Source organism: Drosophila montana, unplaced genomic scaffold (genome assembly GCF_035044405.1).
Source record: "Drosophila montana isolate Dmon_TW-CO22-7 unplaced genomic scaffold, ASM3504440v1 contig_3733_1, whole genome shotgun sequence".
NCBI classification, from domain to species: domain Eukaryota; kingdom Metazoa; phylum Arthropoda; class Insecta; order Diptera; family Drosophilidae; genus Drosophila; species Drosophila montana.
In genome coordinates, this window is record NW_026998620.1 from 1493481 (window position 1) to 1512326 (window position 18846).

An 18846-nucleotide genomic window follows, 5' to 3' on the forward strand; every position below is an offset into this window, starting at 1 on the left:
TGTGCTGGTCTGTGGATGCGGCAACCATTTGAAATGCAGCTTCATGCCAGGCAAGGCTCCAGAGTATAAGCGACAGTCGCCAGCATGCTGTCACAAAGGAGGCCAATCCAAATTGGGCACAAGTTCAGACCTTGGTAGCAGGTGAAAAGCTTTCGTCGGCCGAAACTAATCCCTGGCTATGTCCTTGACTAAGCCCAATTGGGGGCCAGATAAGATTCTGGCGGAGCCTGGCAACTGTTGGGATGAATTTTGTTTACGACTCGACTTGACCGAGGAGGTCGTATATATAGTTATATACACTTATATATAGATATGTGATCTTTGTTGAATTGTGACTAACTTTTGTCATGAGAAGTGAAATATGCTTTGGCATTTGTCGCTGCTGCCTTAAACGTGGCTTGAGGAATGAACTCTATGTAAATACTGATTAGTGTTTAACAACAAAATACTGAATGGGGCATGCCAGCAGCTTATAGCCTGGCTAATTGCTAGAATAATGTGCACGCTTTATTGTTGTGGTTCTTGCTGTTGTTGTTGTAGTAATTATTGTTGTTGTTGCTGTTGTTGTTGTTGGTTGGGTATTAGAGCATTACTGCGATGCTCATCGGGCTTGCGCTAATAACTCAAGCGAGCGTACGACGACAATGAAATTCTGGCAGCTCAGAACTTTAATTAAGTGTATGCAGACATGTGTTTGGTGGCTTGTAGCCACATGCTACATGCCACATTTTGGGGGCAAGAGCAAAGTTTCACTTTTACATGCGCATTGCTCGCAATTTGCGCTGGAGAAATGCAGCGACAAAAAAGCGGGCGAACAGGTTTCTGTGTTGTTGTTGTCGTTGTTGTTGCGCAGCGGAAAGGCCACGTTGTTTTTTTTTTTATAGGCCGCCGGACGTCAGCCTTGGCCCCTGCAGGCAGCTGTTTTTTTTTGGCCAGTCATGCAGTCAGTTGGCCGGTTGCAGTCAAAACTGGGTCAAATGTTTGCATATTGGCTTTTACTTACAGCTAGCAGTAGTTGCAGTTATTAATTTTGATTGTGTGGCAATCACACTCACACACACACACACACACACGCACTCATCAATTAACGCATTCTTCTAACTCGCACTTTTGCTGTTGCGTGACGTCTAATTAGCAGCAATTGCCGCTGGTGTTTTAATAGTTACTTTCGCTTGTTTGCTCAGCAAATGGCAACAAATTTCACGAATTTCATATTAAGAATTAATCTTGTCAAATTACTAGCGACGGCCTCTTTCACTTTTACAGTTGTTGGGCTTGGTTTGGTTTGGTTTTGGTCTTTCCTCTTCAGATTTATCTCGTAGCTGTTTTTGTTGTTGTTTCACACGCAGAACGCGACGAAAGGTTGTTTGCCGGCAACTGTTGAGCACCAACTGAATCGAGTTGCCGGCCGCATCGAACCGGGTTCCAGCTGCCAGATGTGGCCAACATTGGGTGCTAGCGATTCGGCTAGTAGGGCAACAGCCGCAACAGAGAGCGCAATTTAAGCTCGCCTAAAAGTATGCTGCAACATTTTAAACATTACTTTAAGTTCTTATTTTGGGCTTAGTTTAAGCGGATAGTTTGGAATAAGAAAATAATTTAGAGCAAGACAACAATTATTATCACTTAAAAGAACTACTCGGCTCATATAGGTCATGTTGAAAAATCAATGGAATATATATATATACATAGATAAATAATTCAAAAAAAATATATATAATATATAAATCATGAAGACGTCTGCCTGTGGGTCTATATTTCCTCTATTCTATTCTATATTGTCTTGTTCTTAGCATCTCATTTGAATAACTTTGTTTTTAAGTGCATGATTATAGCGTCTTTGTGTGCATAGTCATCATTTAATTCAACAAATGTTAACGAGAAGGAAACAAGGATATCTTCGACCCGCCAAAGATTTAATACCCTTGTGGTCCACAAGTCTAACGGTTTAGCAGCGATGTGAGAATAGTGAAGCTCGTAAATGCTGTGCTTGATGAAAATATGGAAATGGAAAACAGAATTTTTTGCCATACAAAAAACTACTTTTCGAACCATCTTTGCAATGGCAACTATTATAAGTAGTTGCCCGATGTTGATAAGATTTTGGGAGCATTGTGAAACTTTTAAGTTCTGAGTTTGGTTAAAATATCCTAAATAAAAAAGTTCTCCATGCAATAAACCTTCTTTTCAACCGAGCGTTCCGACAGTTGTACTGCCTGCTATAGAAAGCCAAATCGATGCAAAGTCTGAAGACGATAGCTTTAAATCTGAGAGACTTGTTCGCATAGAAACAGACAGACGGAGGGACGACCATGGCTCGATAGTTTATACTGATCAGGAATATATATACTTTATGGGGTCGGAAATGTCTCCTATACATTACTCATTTCATCTTAAGATTGTGACACCCTGATTGGAACCAGAGACTGTTCGGTTATTGGACCGACGCTCAAGCACCTTATTTGGCTGCATTTTTATTGAAGGTCTTTATACAAACTTTGACCTCTGTTTTATCCTACTGGGAGATGGAAGCTTTCTAGCTACTTCGGCTTGTGCTCCGTGTGGGCAAACTCTTGCTTTTCTAAAGATTAAAATTATAGGAAATAGTTATAAGCTATTAGCACTTTGGCTAAGGTAGTACTCAATCCATACACCAGCTGCGATTCGAAGAGAGATTGTTGATCGCTAAGTGTTTTTTTTTATATATTATATTTCATTAAATAGCACTCCCTTCTTTACAGACAATAATAAATTAAAAATGATAGAAACTATAAAAAGGCAACTTAAATTTTAAAATCTGGCTTTCCACTTAAATCAATTTTCCTAAAGGTTGGCTCAGTTGGGTTTGTTGCTGGTGCTAGCGTTGTTGTTGTGCTTAGTTTTTGCATCCATTTTCTTTTTAAGAAATTCTTGAACCTAAGCGTCGCAATGGATGCTGTTTCCTCTGTGGGCTCAATTGCAGCGTTCTTGGTAGGAAGCTGCGTCTGTGTCTTTATGGCATCTGTGTTTATTTGTTCCGCTTTTGCGGATGTCGTCGTTCCAGCAGGATTTTTTATTTCCGACTCCTCTGCTGTGCACAACCAGGACACACTCAGCAGTAGAAATAGAGCTGAAGTTGACAAAGTAAATTGGCATAATTTGCCTGAGACAAACAACTAATACACTTACGTATATAAAATAACTTCATCGTGGCTCTGGAGCGACTAATTTCCCTCTGGCTTACGTCGGCCTTTAAATACATTGATATGCTAGCAATAAAACATATAGTTTAATAAACTTTAAAAGTTAAATTCGCTAATTGTAAAATAAATAAGCGCCAGCATTTGCTAATATGGCCAGAGAAATTGGCTGAGTTAGCACAAAGGAAAGTGAACTAATTATTCGTTGTGACGTAAAATAATAATAAATAATATATATATATATTTAAGATGATAAAATATTTGAATAATTGCTAACAATATTTTTCTAAAATGATAGAATGTTTTTTATACAACTTCACTTGTTGTTGTTGCTGGGATTGTGATAAATTTGTTTAACCACTTTTCTCCAAACAGATTTCTGTAACCGAGCGAAACCTCAATTGTCATCTCTTTTCTAGCTCTATCTCCTATAGGGCACGTAGTTTGATCCCTGCCACTCTCAGACGTATAACTAGGACTATCGATGAAAAATAAATCGAGCTAGTGAGCTATATCGAAAGAAGTCTCAATCTCATTCTACTATAAGACGCAGAAGCAACTCATTTTCTCGGTCTGCCGCAGGCTATAAAATTCTTTCAAATTGGGCTGTTAAAACGAGTCGATTAATTATCTATGTGTTGAAAATTCTATAATTTTTAATCAAATATCTCAACCCCTTGCTAATATGTAAGGGGAACTCACTTTCTTGCCAAAACTAGCATGTTGGAAAATAAGTTAACGCCACGCAAAAATTTAAAGCCTTTTCTCTGCAATCTTAACTTTTTTTTTCTATTGTTAGATCGGATTCCCAATGAGGAAAATATTTTTTGGCAGGAATATAAAAATTTTATTATGATTCTTTTTAGTTTAGGCAGTTTTTTATAGGCTTTTAATCTTTTCTTAAAATCTTAATCGATTTGAAACGTAAAGTTTAAGGATAACTTAATTGCCTGCAAAGTCATTTAGACTTTGTAATCATGATCTACGGTTAAAGAGTTGTCGAATTTGTTATTACATTAAGGTTTTGCTTTATATTCGAACTCTTACGAAATGAAGACACAAAGAAGTCATAGATTAACACCTATTTTAATAGATACATTAACGACAGAGTTATCAACTTGCAAGCTAACTTATCGAAAATATGTATGACTATATACTTATGTATCTTTTGCTATCAAATTTATTGAACTTCAATGTATGCAAGTGAAACTTTTATTGAATATTCTTTAAGTAGGGGAAATTGCAGCCGAAGCTTGCTCAGCGAACGTGACGCCAGCTGGCTTCGTTGTCTGAGCGTCGGGCTAGGAAACGAGGGGTCGCCGGTTCAAATTATCAATTATATTTATTTACTTAACTTGCTATTTAATCGCAAATAAAAAGGCAAAGATAATAAAATAAAATACATGGACATGGACTACAGACGGGAACTAACAAATCTAATTAAAATATATTTGTATATTATTTATTTATTTATTATTTATTATTGATTATTTATATATATATTTGTTGATTGAGTAGCGAGGTGTGTATTTTCTCAGAGTATGCTGATCCGAAATATTCGTCTGTTCCTATCAAGGTTATAGTTTTGCAATTTTTGACATTAGAATTTTATCCTGTGCAGATCCAGGACATGATTTGTATCTATAACGCATAGTTTTCTTTCAAAACCATTTTCTTCGAATATAAACTTTAGGAAATTTATTTTCTAAAATATTATCAATATTCATATACAACAAAGTAAGGGATATTATAAATATTATAAGTGTTATGAATTTTGCTTTATTTGTATATAATCAAACATAAATAAATAAATAAATAAATAAATAAATAAATAGGCGTGGTGCACATTGATAGAATGATAAACAGATATTTGTTCTATGGAAATTTTTCGATATAATGGAGAAGCTCTAAGTCGACGGCGGAACCGTGGTTGTGGTTGTGGTAGTGGTAGTTGTTGTTTTGCTGTTTATCTTGTTTCTTATCCAGTTCTTGATAAGGAAGCGCTTTGGTGGCTTTGCGGCAGTAGTGATCACTGTGGTAGTATTAGTAGCATTAGTAGCTGCGGCATTATTATTCCAGACCTTGGCAAACTTGGCAAACTTGAGCAGTTGCTCCACGTTAACAACTTCTGTGGTGTCCGTGGGGTCCACGGACTTCAAGCCGGTGGGCTGTGCGAAATACGGATTCGGACTGTAGCCCGGGAATGGATACGGCGGTGGATACATTGGCGCTGGATAAGGCGAAAACGGCGGCTGGTTGTAGGGGCACTGGGAATATGTCATGGGCGTGGAATATGTCATGGGATATGGCATGGAATAGGGCATTGGAGCTGGTGCGACGTAGTATGGCATGGGATCGGACATCGGTTGTGGATGCTGATGATGATGCGGGGGCGGCCGTTTGTTATGTGCTTTAGTGGGTTTGGGTCTCTTTGTCGGGCGGATCTCTGGCTCTGGCTCTATTTCATTGTCGTAATCCAGCTCCCTAGACAGTTCGTCTTCTAGTTCCTCGATTGTTATAGGTGCTTGCTTTAACTCTGGATCCTGCTCGACCAACACCTCCAACGTAATGGGTTCCGCCTTGCCTGCCGCCGTTGCAGTTGCAGCTCCATCTGACCCAGCCGGAACAACTGTCGGATTTGCCATGCAAATCCAGGCTGTGCACAGCGCCAGGAATACCACTGCAAAGGAATTGCTAGTTACTTGAAAGTTTTAACTAAAGTTTTCTTTATTTCTTACCACTGTAATGCGCCTTCATTGTACTGGGCTATGAAACAACTGATCTTCCAGTGCCCGTTCCGCGCCTTTTATGACAAAAATCAATCTTGCCTTAAATTAGGTTAGAAGAGAAACTAAACATTTGTGAATTCGCTAATTTACCATTCACACGTGCAGAACTATATTCTACGGTCTATTGACCGCGTTAAATCTGTTAATAAAATTGTCACACTATCTTAAAAATTAAATAATTGATTCATTTAAAATATTACAACAGATAACCATATTCAATATTGTGTAGAAATACACGTTTGAGTATTATTCTAGTCATACGGCGCGTTGCAAAATTGTCAATATAATCCAAATATTGTGAACTTTAATTTAATTATACATATCATATATATCCGTGCTAAGATTTATGGAACATTCCAATACAAATCGATTTATTTTGCACTTTACTAAAAATGTTGGAATTGAGGTGTTAAAATTCTTGTCCTACGACTGAATATAAAATATTCCTCAATATATATGAATATATCATAAGATATTATATATATATATATGTTACATATCAACCTAAGATATGTATATCTGGGGAGTTAAAAACTGGATCCAGTTATTGTACATGAAATGGAATTTGTTCAAATTTGTAGCTGTAGGTGAAACACTTTCTATTTCCATTGGAGCGTGGCGAATTTGATTAATTGACTGTCTCTAATTACAGAATTGTAATTTAAGAAAAACCATTTGTGTATAGCAGCTCATTTGGATTTTATTATTATTGATAAACATATGATGCATAAAATATATCCCAACACTATCGAAATCCCAAGCAACATTTCATTTGGTCTGGACACGGCGTCGCGCTATCAATTTCCACTCCGCAGTTACTTGAGCAGAGGCCCATGTCATCGCAAACTGAGAACAAAATCCGCTACTTGAGCACGATAAAAGTGTTTTGGCTCAGTTTTTACCTGTGTCCGCACTTTCGTCGCCATTGGCAAGGACTAGAAGCATGTGTAGCAAATACGTGCAGAGCAGCAACTTAAACATTTGAAAGCAAGAACGGCAACTAGTCTGATGGAAACTAACTATAAAAAAAAAATAATGCGCCGGCTACTTAAATCGAATTGAATTATGAGCATCGATTTGTCGCACTACCGAGAATAAATTCCTTTCACAGAGGGTCGCTTTAGTTTTACACAAAATGTGTCGAAGACATCTCCAAAACAATTGGCTGCATATATAAATATATTTATATATATTTATCTAAATATATTTATCATACATCAATCACAACTTGGTTCAGCTTGGATTTCTCAGTTTTTTTCCAGTTTCGATTCACGTTAAAAAAAGGAAGGAAAAATGGCTTTTCATTAGTTTCTTGTTACTCATTTGTTAGTTTTTTTTCGTGCTTCAATTCAGTTAAATACAATAAATAATTTGATAAATAATATAAATAATTATTAGAAATATTTAAATTACAACACCTGCAGCTGGCTGGGCTGCGGCAGGTGGAGCGAACGCGCATAGCCGCCATAGCCATAGCCGCTGCCGCTGCCACCGGCTGCGGCTGCAAAGTGCGGACTGTGTCCATGTCCATCCTCGTGACTGACCGAATGCGAGTGGCTGGACGTGTAGACGGGCTTGGCCACAATCTCATATGTTGTCGACTTGCCGCCGCCGCCGGCCAAGCTCTTCAGGCCGAGCACGCCGCTCAGCGTTAGCGCCATCAGCGCCGTCATCAGCGCCTTGCCGGCCATCATGGCGATCGCGCCCATGCCCAGCGCCATCAGCATGCCCTTCATCATGAGGCCGACGGCAAGGAGCGCCTCCATGCCGCCCTTTTTGCCAAATTTGTGCTTGCGACCCTCCTCTAGACTCGTCTCGTCCAGCAGGCGAAAGCGCAGCACGCGCGTCTTCAATAGATTCTCCAACTTGGCCATAATATAACCATTGAGACGCGTATGCGGATCGCTGGGATAGCTGCGTGCAACCTCTGCGGAAATGGAAATGATTAATATGATTAATATACCCTATAAATTGGCCACAAAATGCATAACTGATAGAGCGAGATGTTTCACACCCCATACATTTTATATATATATTCTTTATCAGTATCGATAGGCAAGTTTTTTATAGCCTTAATATTCGCCTAATGTATTAGCAAGAGCTTATCAAATCGGACTACTATAGTTTGTTGGGAATATTGCTTTTTTTAACCATTTCTGCTCGTCTCAATCAAAGCTAAGACCTGACTTACCGGCCATTAGTTCGGAAGTCTTTAGTTCTGTGGCATTCTCATCCTTGACCACACTCACGCCCGGCAGCAGTTTCAGTTCCTGCTGCTCGGCCAGACGTTCCATGATCTTGACAAACTCGATTTTCAGGCACATCCAACTGAATGTAGATGTCTCACACTCATTTGGACTCATTGTTGGCTGCCTTTGGGTTGGTGGCTGCGTCTCCATTTGCACTTGGGAAGCCGCTGCAGTGGGCTGTACGCTGGCTGCTTCGGCATATTGGCATAGGAAACAGAACCAGGCCAGATAAAACAAATACTCCAAGGTCTTGAGCAACAACATGCTGTTTGGCTATGGTATGTCCAATGATTTGTGGAACTCTTGAGCGACTGCAGCAGCTCATTTTTATGGTTTCGCCTTTTATACCCATTTCCCTTTCACTACGCACAGCACCCAAAAGTCATTGCCGCGTTTAGTTTGGCCGCTGTCTTGGACTTTTTCTAATTACCCGACGATTTGTGGTCGAAATTCTTCCCAGAGTCTTTCAACTGCGTCCAACTAACTGGGCAACTGGCCAACTGGGCGGCACTTTCGCTTTCCTCTCTCTGCCACGGCGCTCAGCGTAGCGCAACGTGCGGCTAATTTTTGTCACCAAGACCCTCTCTTAGGAGAGTCTGCCCCCATCTTAATGAATTTTCTGAGCTAAAATGAAAACTCACAAATACCTACATAATTATGGGGTAGATAAAAGTCGCGTGCCTCAAACAAAGTACATTCATTAATTTATAACTAGAAACATACAATGTCTCTTTTAGCCAAGTTGGATCAGCTAACTAATATCATTTTAATGTGGCTATATTTGGTAGCTGGGATGGTTAACTGTTGACTCACGAATGGAACTGAACGTAGAATTAAGTCTCCCTCGTCGGGCGTGGATTTTGTGCTCATAATCATAATGATAATAATAATAATGATAATGATGAAGCTGATGATAATGATAATGATAATGATAATGATAATGCTAATGCAAATGCTAAAGCTAATGATAATGGAAATGATAATGGTAATGATAATGATAATGATAATGATAATGATAACGATAATGATAATAATAATGATAATAATAATGATAATAATAATGATAATGATAATGATTACGATAATGATAATGATAATGATAACGGATAATTGATAACTGATCAGTGATAATTGATAATTGATAACTGATAAGTGATAACTGATAACTGATAACTATAAGTGATAAGTGATATGTGATAAGTGATAGCTGATAGCTGGTAAATGATCAATGATAAATAAAAAATTATGGACGATCAATGATAAATAAAAAATGATAGACGATCAATGTTAAATATAAAATGATAAATAATAAAAAAAATACAAAAATAATAATAATAATAATAATAATAATAATAATAATAATAATAATAATAATAATAATAATAATAATAATAATAATAATAATAATAATAATAATAATAATAATAATAATAATAATAATAATAATAATAATAATAATAATAATAATAATAATAATAATAATAATAACAATAATAATAATTCCTTTAATTTCCCGCCCTGATTAATGTGCAAATAAGTTGAATTTCATGAATCATTTTTATTCAATTGCTATAAATTATTATAAATAAATACTTAGTAAGTAAACTCTTTAGCAGACATAAGAATTTCTTGCTAACATATCGTTTTCTTTTCTTTGTTTTTTTTTTGTGATTTTTTTTCTTAGTTTTCAATTAACTTTCATTTATGAACCTGAGCTGCATGTCTGCTTAGAGAGCATGTTTGATTGTGCAATAAATATGGCGCAAGCATTATGTGTGTGATCCGTGTGCGTTATCCTGAGCTAACCAAGTCGTCATTGAAATTCGGTTGTCATCGTTGATTTTTATATGTTTTGCTTTTTCTCTTAAAGTTTTCTTTTTTTTTTTTTTTGGTATGTCGCAGCTAACTAACTAAGTACAACTAAATAATTATTGACTACAACACTACAACGAATTTAGCCATGTGGAAGATTAAGTCTCTTGAGAGGGGTGGAAAATAGGGTTAAGGTAAGCGAGGAAATGGAAAGTTCTTGGGTGAGAGTGAGAGTGAGAGTGGAAGTAGAAGTGGAAGTGGAAGGTAGCTACTATCTGTGTTGCTTGGCAGCTTAGAAGGGCTGAGCCAGACCGTAATGGTTATAGGCCAAGTCGGCGGCGCTGGCCTGACCGTTGCGGTTCCAGTCGGAGTGCACAATCTCGGCGTTCAGGGGGCTGCCGGTGATGTAGGCGGTGGTGATGTGATCCTTCTTCTTGGCCAACAGATCCTTGAAGAAGGTGGCACCTGCGGCAAACGGATGGAAGTAAATAAAACAAGCCATCTTTATATATGTTGCTAGACACTTACCAGCCAGAATGAGGGCAAGGAAGGAGATGGCCAGAGCCTTCAGCGAGATGAACTTGATGATGGTGAACATGATCTTCACAACGATGGCCTTCTTCAGTTTCAAAATCAACAGCAGTGGCAGCAGCATTTTCTTCATGCGCTTGCTGCGCGATTCTGTTAGTGGACGGGGGATGGGGCGAAATGGGAAACCGAATTGTAATTAAGAATGCGGCGCAAAAGTATGCAAAGCCAGCCGACTGAAGTGTTGCCTTCAGGCGCTGCCACAAAGTATGCAACACGAGCCGTGAAATCAGTCAGCCAGCACTTGGGTGCACGAGGCGTATGCGCAATTTCCTGCAGCAAGCGCCCGGACAGGCCGAGGGCCGAGGGGCAGCTTGCAACAGCAAATCCGACTGTCAATCGCATTGGCAACAACAGCTCGAGTGAAAGTTAACTGATTTCGTATGCTCGAGGCGTGCGAAAAGGCGACGGCTTGACTCACCCTCCATGGCACGTCCGCTGTAGACATTGTCGGCATTCTCGTCCTGCTCATCGCCGGAGAACGCGAGATTCAGCTCGTGCGTTTCCAGATAGCGCTCGGCCCGATCCTCGAACGATTCGAGGCCCTTGGCCGAGCCGAAGCTGCGACCCGTTTCGCTGCGATCGATGCGCAGTCCGCCGAACAATGGCACCGACTCCTCGTTATCCAGCCGGTTGAGCATATTCACTAAATCCTTTTCGCTGCTGTCCTGCGAGGGCAGGGCCAGAGCGCCGCACACAAAGCTCGCCACGAGCACCACACAAACGAATTTCGCGCACATATTTATATATATTTTTGTTTAGTTTTTTTGATAGAGTAGAGTATTTAATTATGGTTGGTTTTTATTGGATAGTCCTTGGCTAAGCACAGCGTTCAGCGCACACACACTGCTGTTGGCCTTGTGAATGGAAATTGCTTTGTGATTAATTGAATGCAATGGGCCGCGGTTTTATACTTTTTCGATGGCAACGCGTGCCGCGGGCTACGACTCCAGCTCCGGCTCGGTCTCGTCCAATTTGGTGGCTAGAAATCGCGGGCCAAAAAAACCAAACAAAACGCAGCACTGCTGCAACAAAAACAACAACAGCAACAACAATTTATGCAAATTTTATGCGTATGCCACTTCGAGCCAGAAAGCCAATGGCCAATTGGGCACCCACCAAAAAAACATTTCTTGACCATATTTTCGGGCACGTCCCACGTGCAAACGAAAGGGAAGTCGCCGAACGGCTTGAATATTATTTTTGTATGTGCGCATATATATTTTATATAAGCAAATGCCCCAATTGTGTTTGGGCTTGGTAAAGGGGCAAGTGCTCGTCTCACCGTTAGCCGATCGTAATTGGCATGCAACAGCCACGCCCCGAAAGGAACGTGACTCCCATTTGGTGATGTACCACAGATTCTTTGCCGGTCTCTCATTAGCCATGCCATTGAATTTCATTAAACGCGATTATTAGTTGGCAGCGCAGTTCCAGGCCATATTTGGTATGCCGCGCCAGCAGCAGCAGCTGGCTTAATGCGCGTTTTGGCCCAGTTAGAGACGCGCTTTCAACGCCCGCTTTCGATTTCATTCTCTTTTAGTCAGGTGTCTGCCCGCCGTTTTCTGGCCGTTTTCTATTTCAATTGCTTCTAAATCTTTTACAAATCTGCGCAATAGAAAGCTAAATTGTCGCCACATGCACGCATTAACAAATATCTCGAACCGATCGCTTTTTTATGCGCATAAGTAGAAAGTCGACAATTAACATGCCCCCATGCCCATGCCCATGCCCATGCCCAGGCATGGAATATTTCAGTTATGATATGCGTGGCATATGCCAAAACCAAATCCAAAATATGTATTTCGTGTACACAAACATTTCTATATCAATTTGGCTGTTTGTGCTCCACCAGCTCGAGAACTGGCCAAAAGTTTTCTTTAATGCCCGCAAAACTTGTTGTCGCAAGTGTCGAGTGTCAAACGCACTCACACACTCACACACACACACACACGTGCACACGTGCACATGTATATACTTATTTTGTGACACCAACCAGTTGTTGTTGCCTGGGAAAGTCTTCTGGGAAAGTTCTGGGCTGCAATTAGAGGTCAAAATGCTGGCCAAGATTGGGCCAAGTTTAAGTTATAAATCGATTTTATTGTCATGACTCTTTAGCTGATGTTGTGTTGTACAGTGTTGTGTCGTGCATCTTGTACAGTGTTGTGTAATGTGAAATTAATTAAATAAATTAAACAGTTAATTACGCGTCAGCTACACGTCTCGAATAAATTACTACAAGCTAAGTTCTTTCTCAAATTTAAAAAGGCACATTTCTGGCTACCAAATGCAGCCACATTCGCCAAAGGCTTACTGCTGCTGCTCCAGCTCCTGCTGCTGCTGCTGCTCTTGCTGCTGCTCTTGCTGCTGCTGCTGGCCGGCATAGGCCAGCTCCTGGGCATTGTCGGCGGTAATGCTGCGCGCATAGGGATACGCCGAGGAGGAGCCCGAGCTCCAGCCGGCGCTAGCGGGCGCAGACCAGGCGTTCGAGTTGTAGCCGCCATAGGAGCTGCCGATGCCGGCGCCGCCGAACTTGTTGCCAAAGCCGCTCAGCAGACGCGAGCCGCCGACCAGTATGGCCAGGAAGAAGGCGATCTTGGCCACGACCACAGCCTTGAAGGTCAGCAGAGCCAGGAAGCCGAGCACCAGCGGTATGACGGCGAACAGCTTGGCGCCAATGGCCAGGGCAATGGGTCCAATCATCTTCTTGATCTTGCCGCGGCCTGCAAATAGAGCAGAGAGAGAGAGAGAGAGAGAGGGAGAGAGTGAGGAGAGGAGCTCTTTTAAATGAAGGGGAATGTGGGAAGTACCTTCATCCAAAGCACGTGCCACCTGCTGTGTGGTCTCGGCGGGCAATTTGAATTCCAAGTTGTGGCTGCTCAGGAAGTCGGTGGCGCTGCTTATGGCCAGATCCACCAGGCGGCTGTTGCGCTCCTCCCCGTTCTGTGGCAGCTCCGCGTAGATGTCCTGCTCGCTGAGGGACTTGCCGCTGCGCTGCACCGGGCTGGCGGGATCTCTGCAACGGAAACGCAACTTAGAACGCAGCTCGTATTTGAAAAAAATCACAAAAGTTCCATTCACTAAAGTTCACTTTCACACACTCGCACACTTGCACACACACCTCTGGAAGGTGACGCCATTGATTAGCTCAATGTTGTTGCTCCTGGCGGCGCGGTTCAATGCGGTAATGCCCTTGACCGCCAAACAGGTGGCCATGTCGTCGCTCTCAAAGCAGGCGCCCAGGTAGCGGGCGGCCCGGCCGAGCGTGTTATCACTTTCGATTCGATTATCTTGCACACCGGGCGCGGCCCAGGCACAGCTGGCCGCCAAGAGGCACACACAGGCAATGGAAAACACTTTCATTTTCGAGAATTGATTTCAGTTTTCTTTAGATATATTTTCACGCGGCGCGCTTTTAATCCTTAGCTGCTGACTGGCTGCTGCTGCTGCTGCTGCTGAGCTCGAGATGAATTTGATGCATAGCTCTGCGGACGTCTAGCCTTTTATATTGGGCAGCTTTTCTGGCAGCTGCTGCGCAGTCGACGTCGACGGCGCCGGCGTTACAAAACAATTTAAAAGTAAATTAAATAAAAAACCAAGCCAAGCCAAGGCGCAGCCGCAGTCGCAGCTGCCGTCAACTGCGGAAGCTACCAAAAAAGGTAAAGACGCGAAAAAAAAGGCACCGAGCACATGCATAAATCTAGGGAACAGAAACAACAACAACAGCAACGGCCCCAAAAAACATAAAAAAAGAAGACAAAAAAACACTAAAAAATAAAGTCAACTTGTTTGTTAAGTGAATATGCTCATTTCTTCTGCCCGCGCTGACTGCTTTATTCGTCAGCGTCGCAGTCGCGGCTGACGTCGGCGTCGACGTCAGCTTGAGCTTTGCCGGAGAGAAACTTGTACTTGGACTTGGCCAGTGGAGCGAGCGAAGCGCGTGGCTGGATCGCTCGAAGAGCGGCGCCGGCAAAGTGCAAACAATTGGCATCATTGTGGGGGGGGGAGGGGAGGGGGGCCCCGACATGGACTCGGGCAATTATGGCACATATATCTCGCCCCTCTCTCTCTCGCGTTCGGGGTCCGCTTTCATTCGACTCGCGTAACACACAGATATTTGCTAATTTATTGATCCGGTTGCTGCATATTTCGAGCCTGCGCCATTTACGTTCGGGCTCCGCCGAAATGGGTCATCTACTGTTTGCCCTTTTGCCGTGGCGAAAGATTGTTTAGCACCTCTTATGATCATCAGCTACTTTGGGCCATGTTGCAACGGCAGGTGTATAATGATTTGGCCAGGTGATAATCATACGCAATTGGCAGCTGATATAATTGATTAACATCGCTTGAGTTTAGATACTTGAATGGAATTTGCGCTCTTTGCCATGCAGAAGTTTCAGTTATGTTACAGACATCTTTTCTAATTTTATATTCAATTTATATCTGGTATTACACCAGAATTTACTATGATAATTAAATCCAGGGGTAAATTCTGTGGTATATGGCAGCTGCAACTGTTCCACACTCGCTTTAACCAAAGACAATATAAATTATGCTTATTTTGTCTCTACTTCCAATCATTAAAAGTCTACGAGTACTTACACTCCTCGTATGTATACATACAAAATTTTATAGAGTTAATAATTTGTTTAACATTTAAGATTAACCTCTATATTTCAAATAACTGTTAAATTATCATTCTATATTTTTATATATTTTTTTAATTTTGTTATTATTTATTATTATTATTTAAATGGTTTTTTAAATATCTGCAAAAAACAGTTTTTATTATATGCCAACGGTCTAACGAACTCTTTAGATACAATCAATACTACACTCTCTTAGAACTTATCAACACTGTTAATGAACTAATTGCCTCAGTTGAATCAGAATAGGTGTTAATAAACGTAAATTGGGAATGATTTTAAGCGCCTGGTCACACTAAGAACGATTCTGGTCCAAACTCTCCTGAGACGAGCTTATGTATAACTATCAAGCGTAAATTTGAAATACAATTTCGGAATCTCTAGAAATAATTAGCATTCGTTAAGTTCTGATTTGACAGCTGCCTTAATTCACTTAAGATTGAAAGACTTTATTGTTAGTTTTGCATATTTAATTGACATGCGCTCAAACACGTTTTCAACTGATTCATCATCGATGTTTTCCCAGTCACGTTTTTTGCGCTCACACGCATGCAGACATTCCGACATTTCTCCGGCGTAGAGCTAAAATGAATTAAATCTTTCAAGTTTCAGACAAAATGCCGTCAATAAAAAATCGAAATAGCACAATTTGTATATTGTCGTTTTGTTATTTTTTATTAAACCTTATTAAAGCCGAGCCATTCAAAAACAAAATCCAAAAATAAACAAAAAAGCATAAAAGTCTCAATTCACTCACTTTCATTTATATTACAACGATATGCGACACTAAACGAAGTAGTTGTTGTTGTTGTTATTGATGATGTTGTTGTTGTTGCTGTTGTTGCTCTGTGGATTTGGCTGAGCCCACGGGCGTCGGCTTGTCACACGCTGCGTATGAGTGACGCGCCTTTATTTTCGGTTATTGTTTTAGCTGCCTAAAACCCGACAACAACAACTACCGCAACATGAGTAAACGCAAAAAAGAAAGTGCGCTAGGCATACCCCACACATACCCCACAATATGTATGTAGTATGTATATATATACCCCATGCTTGTTGCGGGTTTGTCCAGTGATTCACCTGTTGCGCCTCATTTGCATAGCTGCAGCTGGAGGCACGCCAAATATTTCATCAGTTGCCACACACCTGAGCCGGCTCTACGCGCATTCATTGATGATAGCTCACCTGCCAATGGCTGACCCCTGTCGCAGCCCCCTCCATCCCCCCCCCCCCTCTCCCCTTTTATACACTCAGCTGCTGCTTAGCTTGCGGTCCAGTTTTGCGCATTCATTCATTGACGCCGCTTAAGCGTGAGTGAAAGTTATGTAATTTTCTGTGAATTTTGCAATTTGCAATGGCCACCAAAAACCTGATTTCGCCGGTTCCTGCCGCAACAAAAAAAAAAAAGCAGCGTAAACAATATAGAGTGCTCCAGTCGGGAGTGCTCGACTAGGACATACTCCGAGCCCATCTCCGAGCTTCCTTCGGTATATACATACCCTGCTTGCTTCTTCTTCTCTTTGCTTTACATTATTAATCGGTGCCTAAAGTCCGATTAAAATGAAATTTGTTGTGCTTAAATATGGCAGACAAAAGTATACCAAGGCGAAAGGCTATATATCTATTTGGGGTGATCAAAGTAGACTTTTCTCATGTAAAGAAAAAGGAAGATAATATCGAAGATATGATAAAATCGATCTGCGAGAATATATAACTCAATCTGGAACTCTCTAGCTTTTGTCATCCTGATCAAGCAAATATCTTCGTTATGAGCTTGTAAATGCTTCCTTCTATCTGTTACAAAACACTTGCACAAACTCATTCTACCCTCTTTCTGCATTTGAATTGGGTTTAGGGTATCACAAAATGTGTATTGTGTGTAACGCAGTTATCAATTGTTCAGTTAAATGTCAAATCAAATGGGATTTCTAAATGCCAATCATATATATAAGTTTCTCTTTTTTGGCCAGCACAGCTTTTGACAGCTGTTGCTAACCCTTTTACTCTCATCGACGCAGCCCAACAAATGGCCTTAACGCGGCCCTTGCCAAATCTGTCAGCCAGATATTTCTATATAGTATATATATTGTTGTGCATATACAAAATTCATAAGCCTCATATCGTGTGCAATTTGTTGACTCGCGTCACTCAATTAGCCGCAACAAGTGGCCATAAACAAATTGGCCCGCATACTTTCGTCGTGGGTGTGGTCAGCTTTATATTAGTCGCAATATAAATACCCTGTAGACGCAGCGTGTGGGTTGCTTAAAGACAAACAAGGGCCGAATGGCTGCTCACTCGTCTTGTAACAGTTAGAGACAACTCATTGATTTAATTAAATTTTTATCTATATTATATTTTGTATATAGATATTATGCTATGTGTATAAAATATATTATTTCATAGTAGAAAATTTACAATTTCCACAAATAATTTAAATATAAGTAATAAGTAAAATACCCAGTTTTATAATCAAGTTAATAGCCATAAAATACCCTGTCTTAATTATATTCAATTGGCAAATGTAGATTGTTTATGTCGATTTTCTGCAAACAGGGTAGCCTGCTAGTCGAGCAAGGGCCATGCTGTACACGTCTTTGTTGTTGCTGCCAAGTTTACTTTTGGAATTAGCCAGACACATTTTGCAGCTGAAGTTGGCAACGCTGTCCGGGGTGTCTGAAGGCAGTCAGCGTGCGTTCTATTGACCCATTTGCGTGTTTGCATGCACACAAAATACAAACACATATACACCATTTTTGGCATACCAAAAATACAGGGCAAGAGGAAGAGCTGGGCGAACAGTATGCAAACGTTCTTATTTGTCATAACTTATGATCTTTGAGCTTTTGATTTTAGCACCTATTTTTATTATGATAAATATTTATATATATACATACATATATCATCGTATTTTGAGAACAATCAGCAGACTTTTAAGAGTAAAAATGAATTGCTTAGAACACGTATTTTTCTCAATTCCGAACTGCTTTTAATTTAAAGGTTGATATTGATTGGACGATGTATATCAATTATAGTTATATTTATTAAAGCTTCTGGATAATTTTAATGGTTGATTTTATTTGAATATAATTATATATAGTATGAAATATTAGAACTGATCCAGACTCGAGTCAGCTAACTAATTATTTTGATATAAATGGAAAGGTTGTCAAAATCCGTTCAATATACTTTATTTAATTCTTAATAATTATAATTAGCTTATATATTATAATATAAAGTCGAGTATAATAATGATTAATATATTAAAATAAGTGTAGCAATACACATTGAAACAATATAATTGTAATTATAATATATTGACGACTATAATTATAATAATAAATATATATATGTATATTGGATTTTACAAATATAAAAGAGGCTAAATTGTAATTAATAATTATTAATGCTTGTCTATAGAGTTATTGAACATCTAGGTATGATGCTAAAACAAAAAGGGTTTTTCAAGACCAACTTTATGTATCAGAAAGCAGCATTATATAATAGTTGATATACATTCTATCTGTACATTTGCAAACATTGTTAAGAACTTTTCGTGTCTTGGCTCAGGTTCTTTTGAAGG

General features: G+C 40.1%; 3 protein-coding genes and 1 long non-coding RNA gene across 4 annotated transcripts; all 4 read right to left on the bottom strand.

Annotated features, from left to right (window-relative positions):
- Window positions 1-6642: 6642 nt before the first annotated feature.
- Window positions 6643-6979, bottom strand: LOC135437124 (uncharacterized). Its single transcript, XR_010437642.1, has 2 exons — window positions 6871-6979; window positions 6643-6814 (listed from the first exon to the last, which is right to left on the bottom strand). It is a non-coding gene; the product is annotated as an uncharacterized LOC135437124 (long non-coding RNA).
- Window positions 6980-7377: 398 nt separating this feature from the next.
- Window positions 7378-8481, bottom strand: Osi16 (DUF1676 domain-containing protein Osi16). The gene is made up of 2 exons (XM_064694684.1): window positions 8160-8481; window positions 7378-7895 (listed from the first exon to the last, which is right to left on the bottom strand). The coding sequence occupies exons 1-2, from the start codon at window positions 8479-8481 to the stop codon at window positions 7378-7380; spliced, it is 840 nt and encodes a 279-aa protein (XP_064550754.1).
- Window positions 8482-10281: 1800 nt separating this feature from the next.
- Osi15 (DUF1676 domain-containing protein Osi15) lies at window positions 10282-11359 on the bottom strand. The gene is made up of 3 exons (XM_064694436.1): window positions 11039-11359; window positions 10558-10710; window positions 10282-10494 (listed from the first exon to the last, which is right to left on the bottom strand). The coding sequence occupies exons 1-3, from the start codon at window positions 11355-11357 to the stop codon at window positions 10322-10324; spliced, it is 645 nt and encodes a 214-aa protein (XP_064550506.1). The 5' UTR covers window positions 11358-11359; the 3' UTR covers window positions 10282-10321.
- A 1337-nt stretch (window positions 11360-12696) lies between these two features.
- Window positions 12697-15091, bottom strand: Osi14 (DUF1676 domain-containing protein Osi14). Its single transcript, XM_064694700.1, has 3 exons — window positions 13739-15091; window positions 13428-13633; window positions 12697-13340 (listed from the first exon to the last, which is right to left on the bottom strand). The coding sequence occupies exons 1-3, from the start codon at window positions 13978-13980 to the stop codon at window positions 12928-12930; spliced, it is 861 nt and encodes a 286-aa protein (XP_064550770.1). The 5' UTR covers window positions 13981-15091; the 3' UTR covers window positions 12697-12927.
- Between the last annotated feature and the right edge of the window lie 3755 nt (window positions 15092-18846).

Bases quoted from the DNA above. Each gene is read 5' to 3' on its own strand.
- Osi16 (XM_064694684.1), bottom strand. From the start codon at position 8,481: ATGTTGTTGCTCAAGACCTTGGAGTATTTGTTTTATCTGGCCTGGTTC. The intron at 7,896-8,159 runs GTAAGTCAGGTC...CCATTTCCGCAG, and splicing joins GACTTCCGAACTAATGGCCG to AGGTTGCACGCAGCTATCCC.
- Osi15 (XM_064694436.1), bottom strand. From the start codon at position 11,357: ATGTGCGCGAAATTCGTTTGTGTGGTGCTCGTGGCGAGCTTTGTGTGC. The intron at 10,711-11,038 runs GTGAGTCAAGCC...GTCCACTAACAG, and splicing joins CAGCGGACGTGCCATGGAGG to AATCGCGCAGCAAGCGCATG. The intron at 10,495-10,557 runs GTAAGTGTCTAG...CGTTTGCCGCAG, and splicing joins CCTTGCCCTCATTCTGGCTG to GTGCCACCTTCTTCAAGGAT.
- Osi14 (XM_064694700.1), bottom strand. From the start codon at position 13,980: ATGAAAGTGTTTTCCATTGCCTGTGTGTGCCTCTTGGCGGCCAGCTGT. The intron at 13,634-13,738 runs GTGTGTGTGCAA...TTTCCGTTGCAG, and splicing joins AATGGCGTCACCTTCCAGAG to AGATCCCGCCAGCCCGGTGC. The intron at 13,341-13,427 runs GTACTTCCCACA...CTCTATTTGCAG, and splicing joins GGCACGTGCTTTGGATGAAG to GCCGCGGCAAGATCAAGAAG.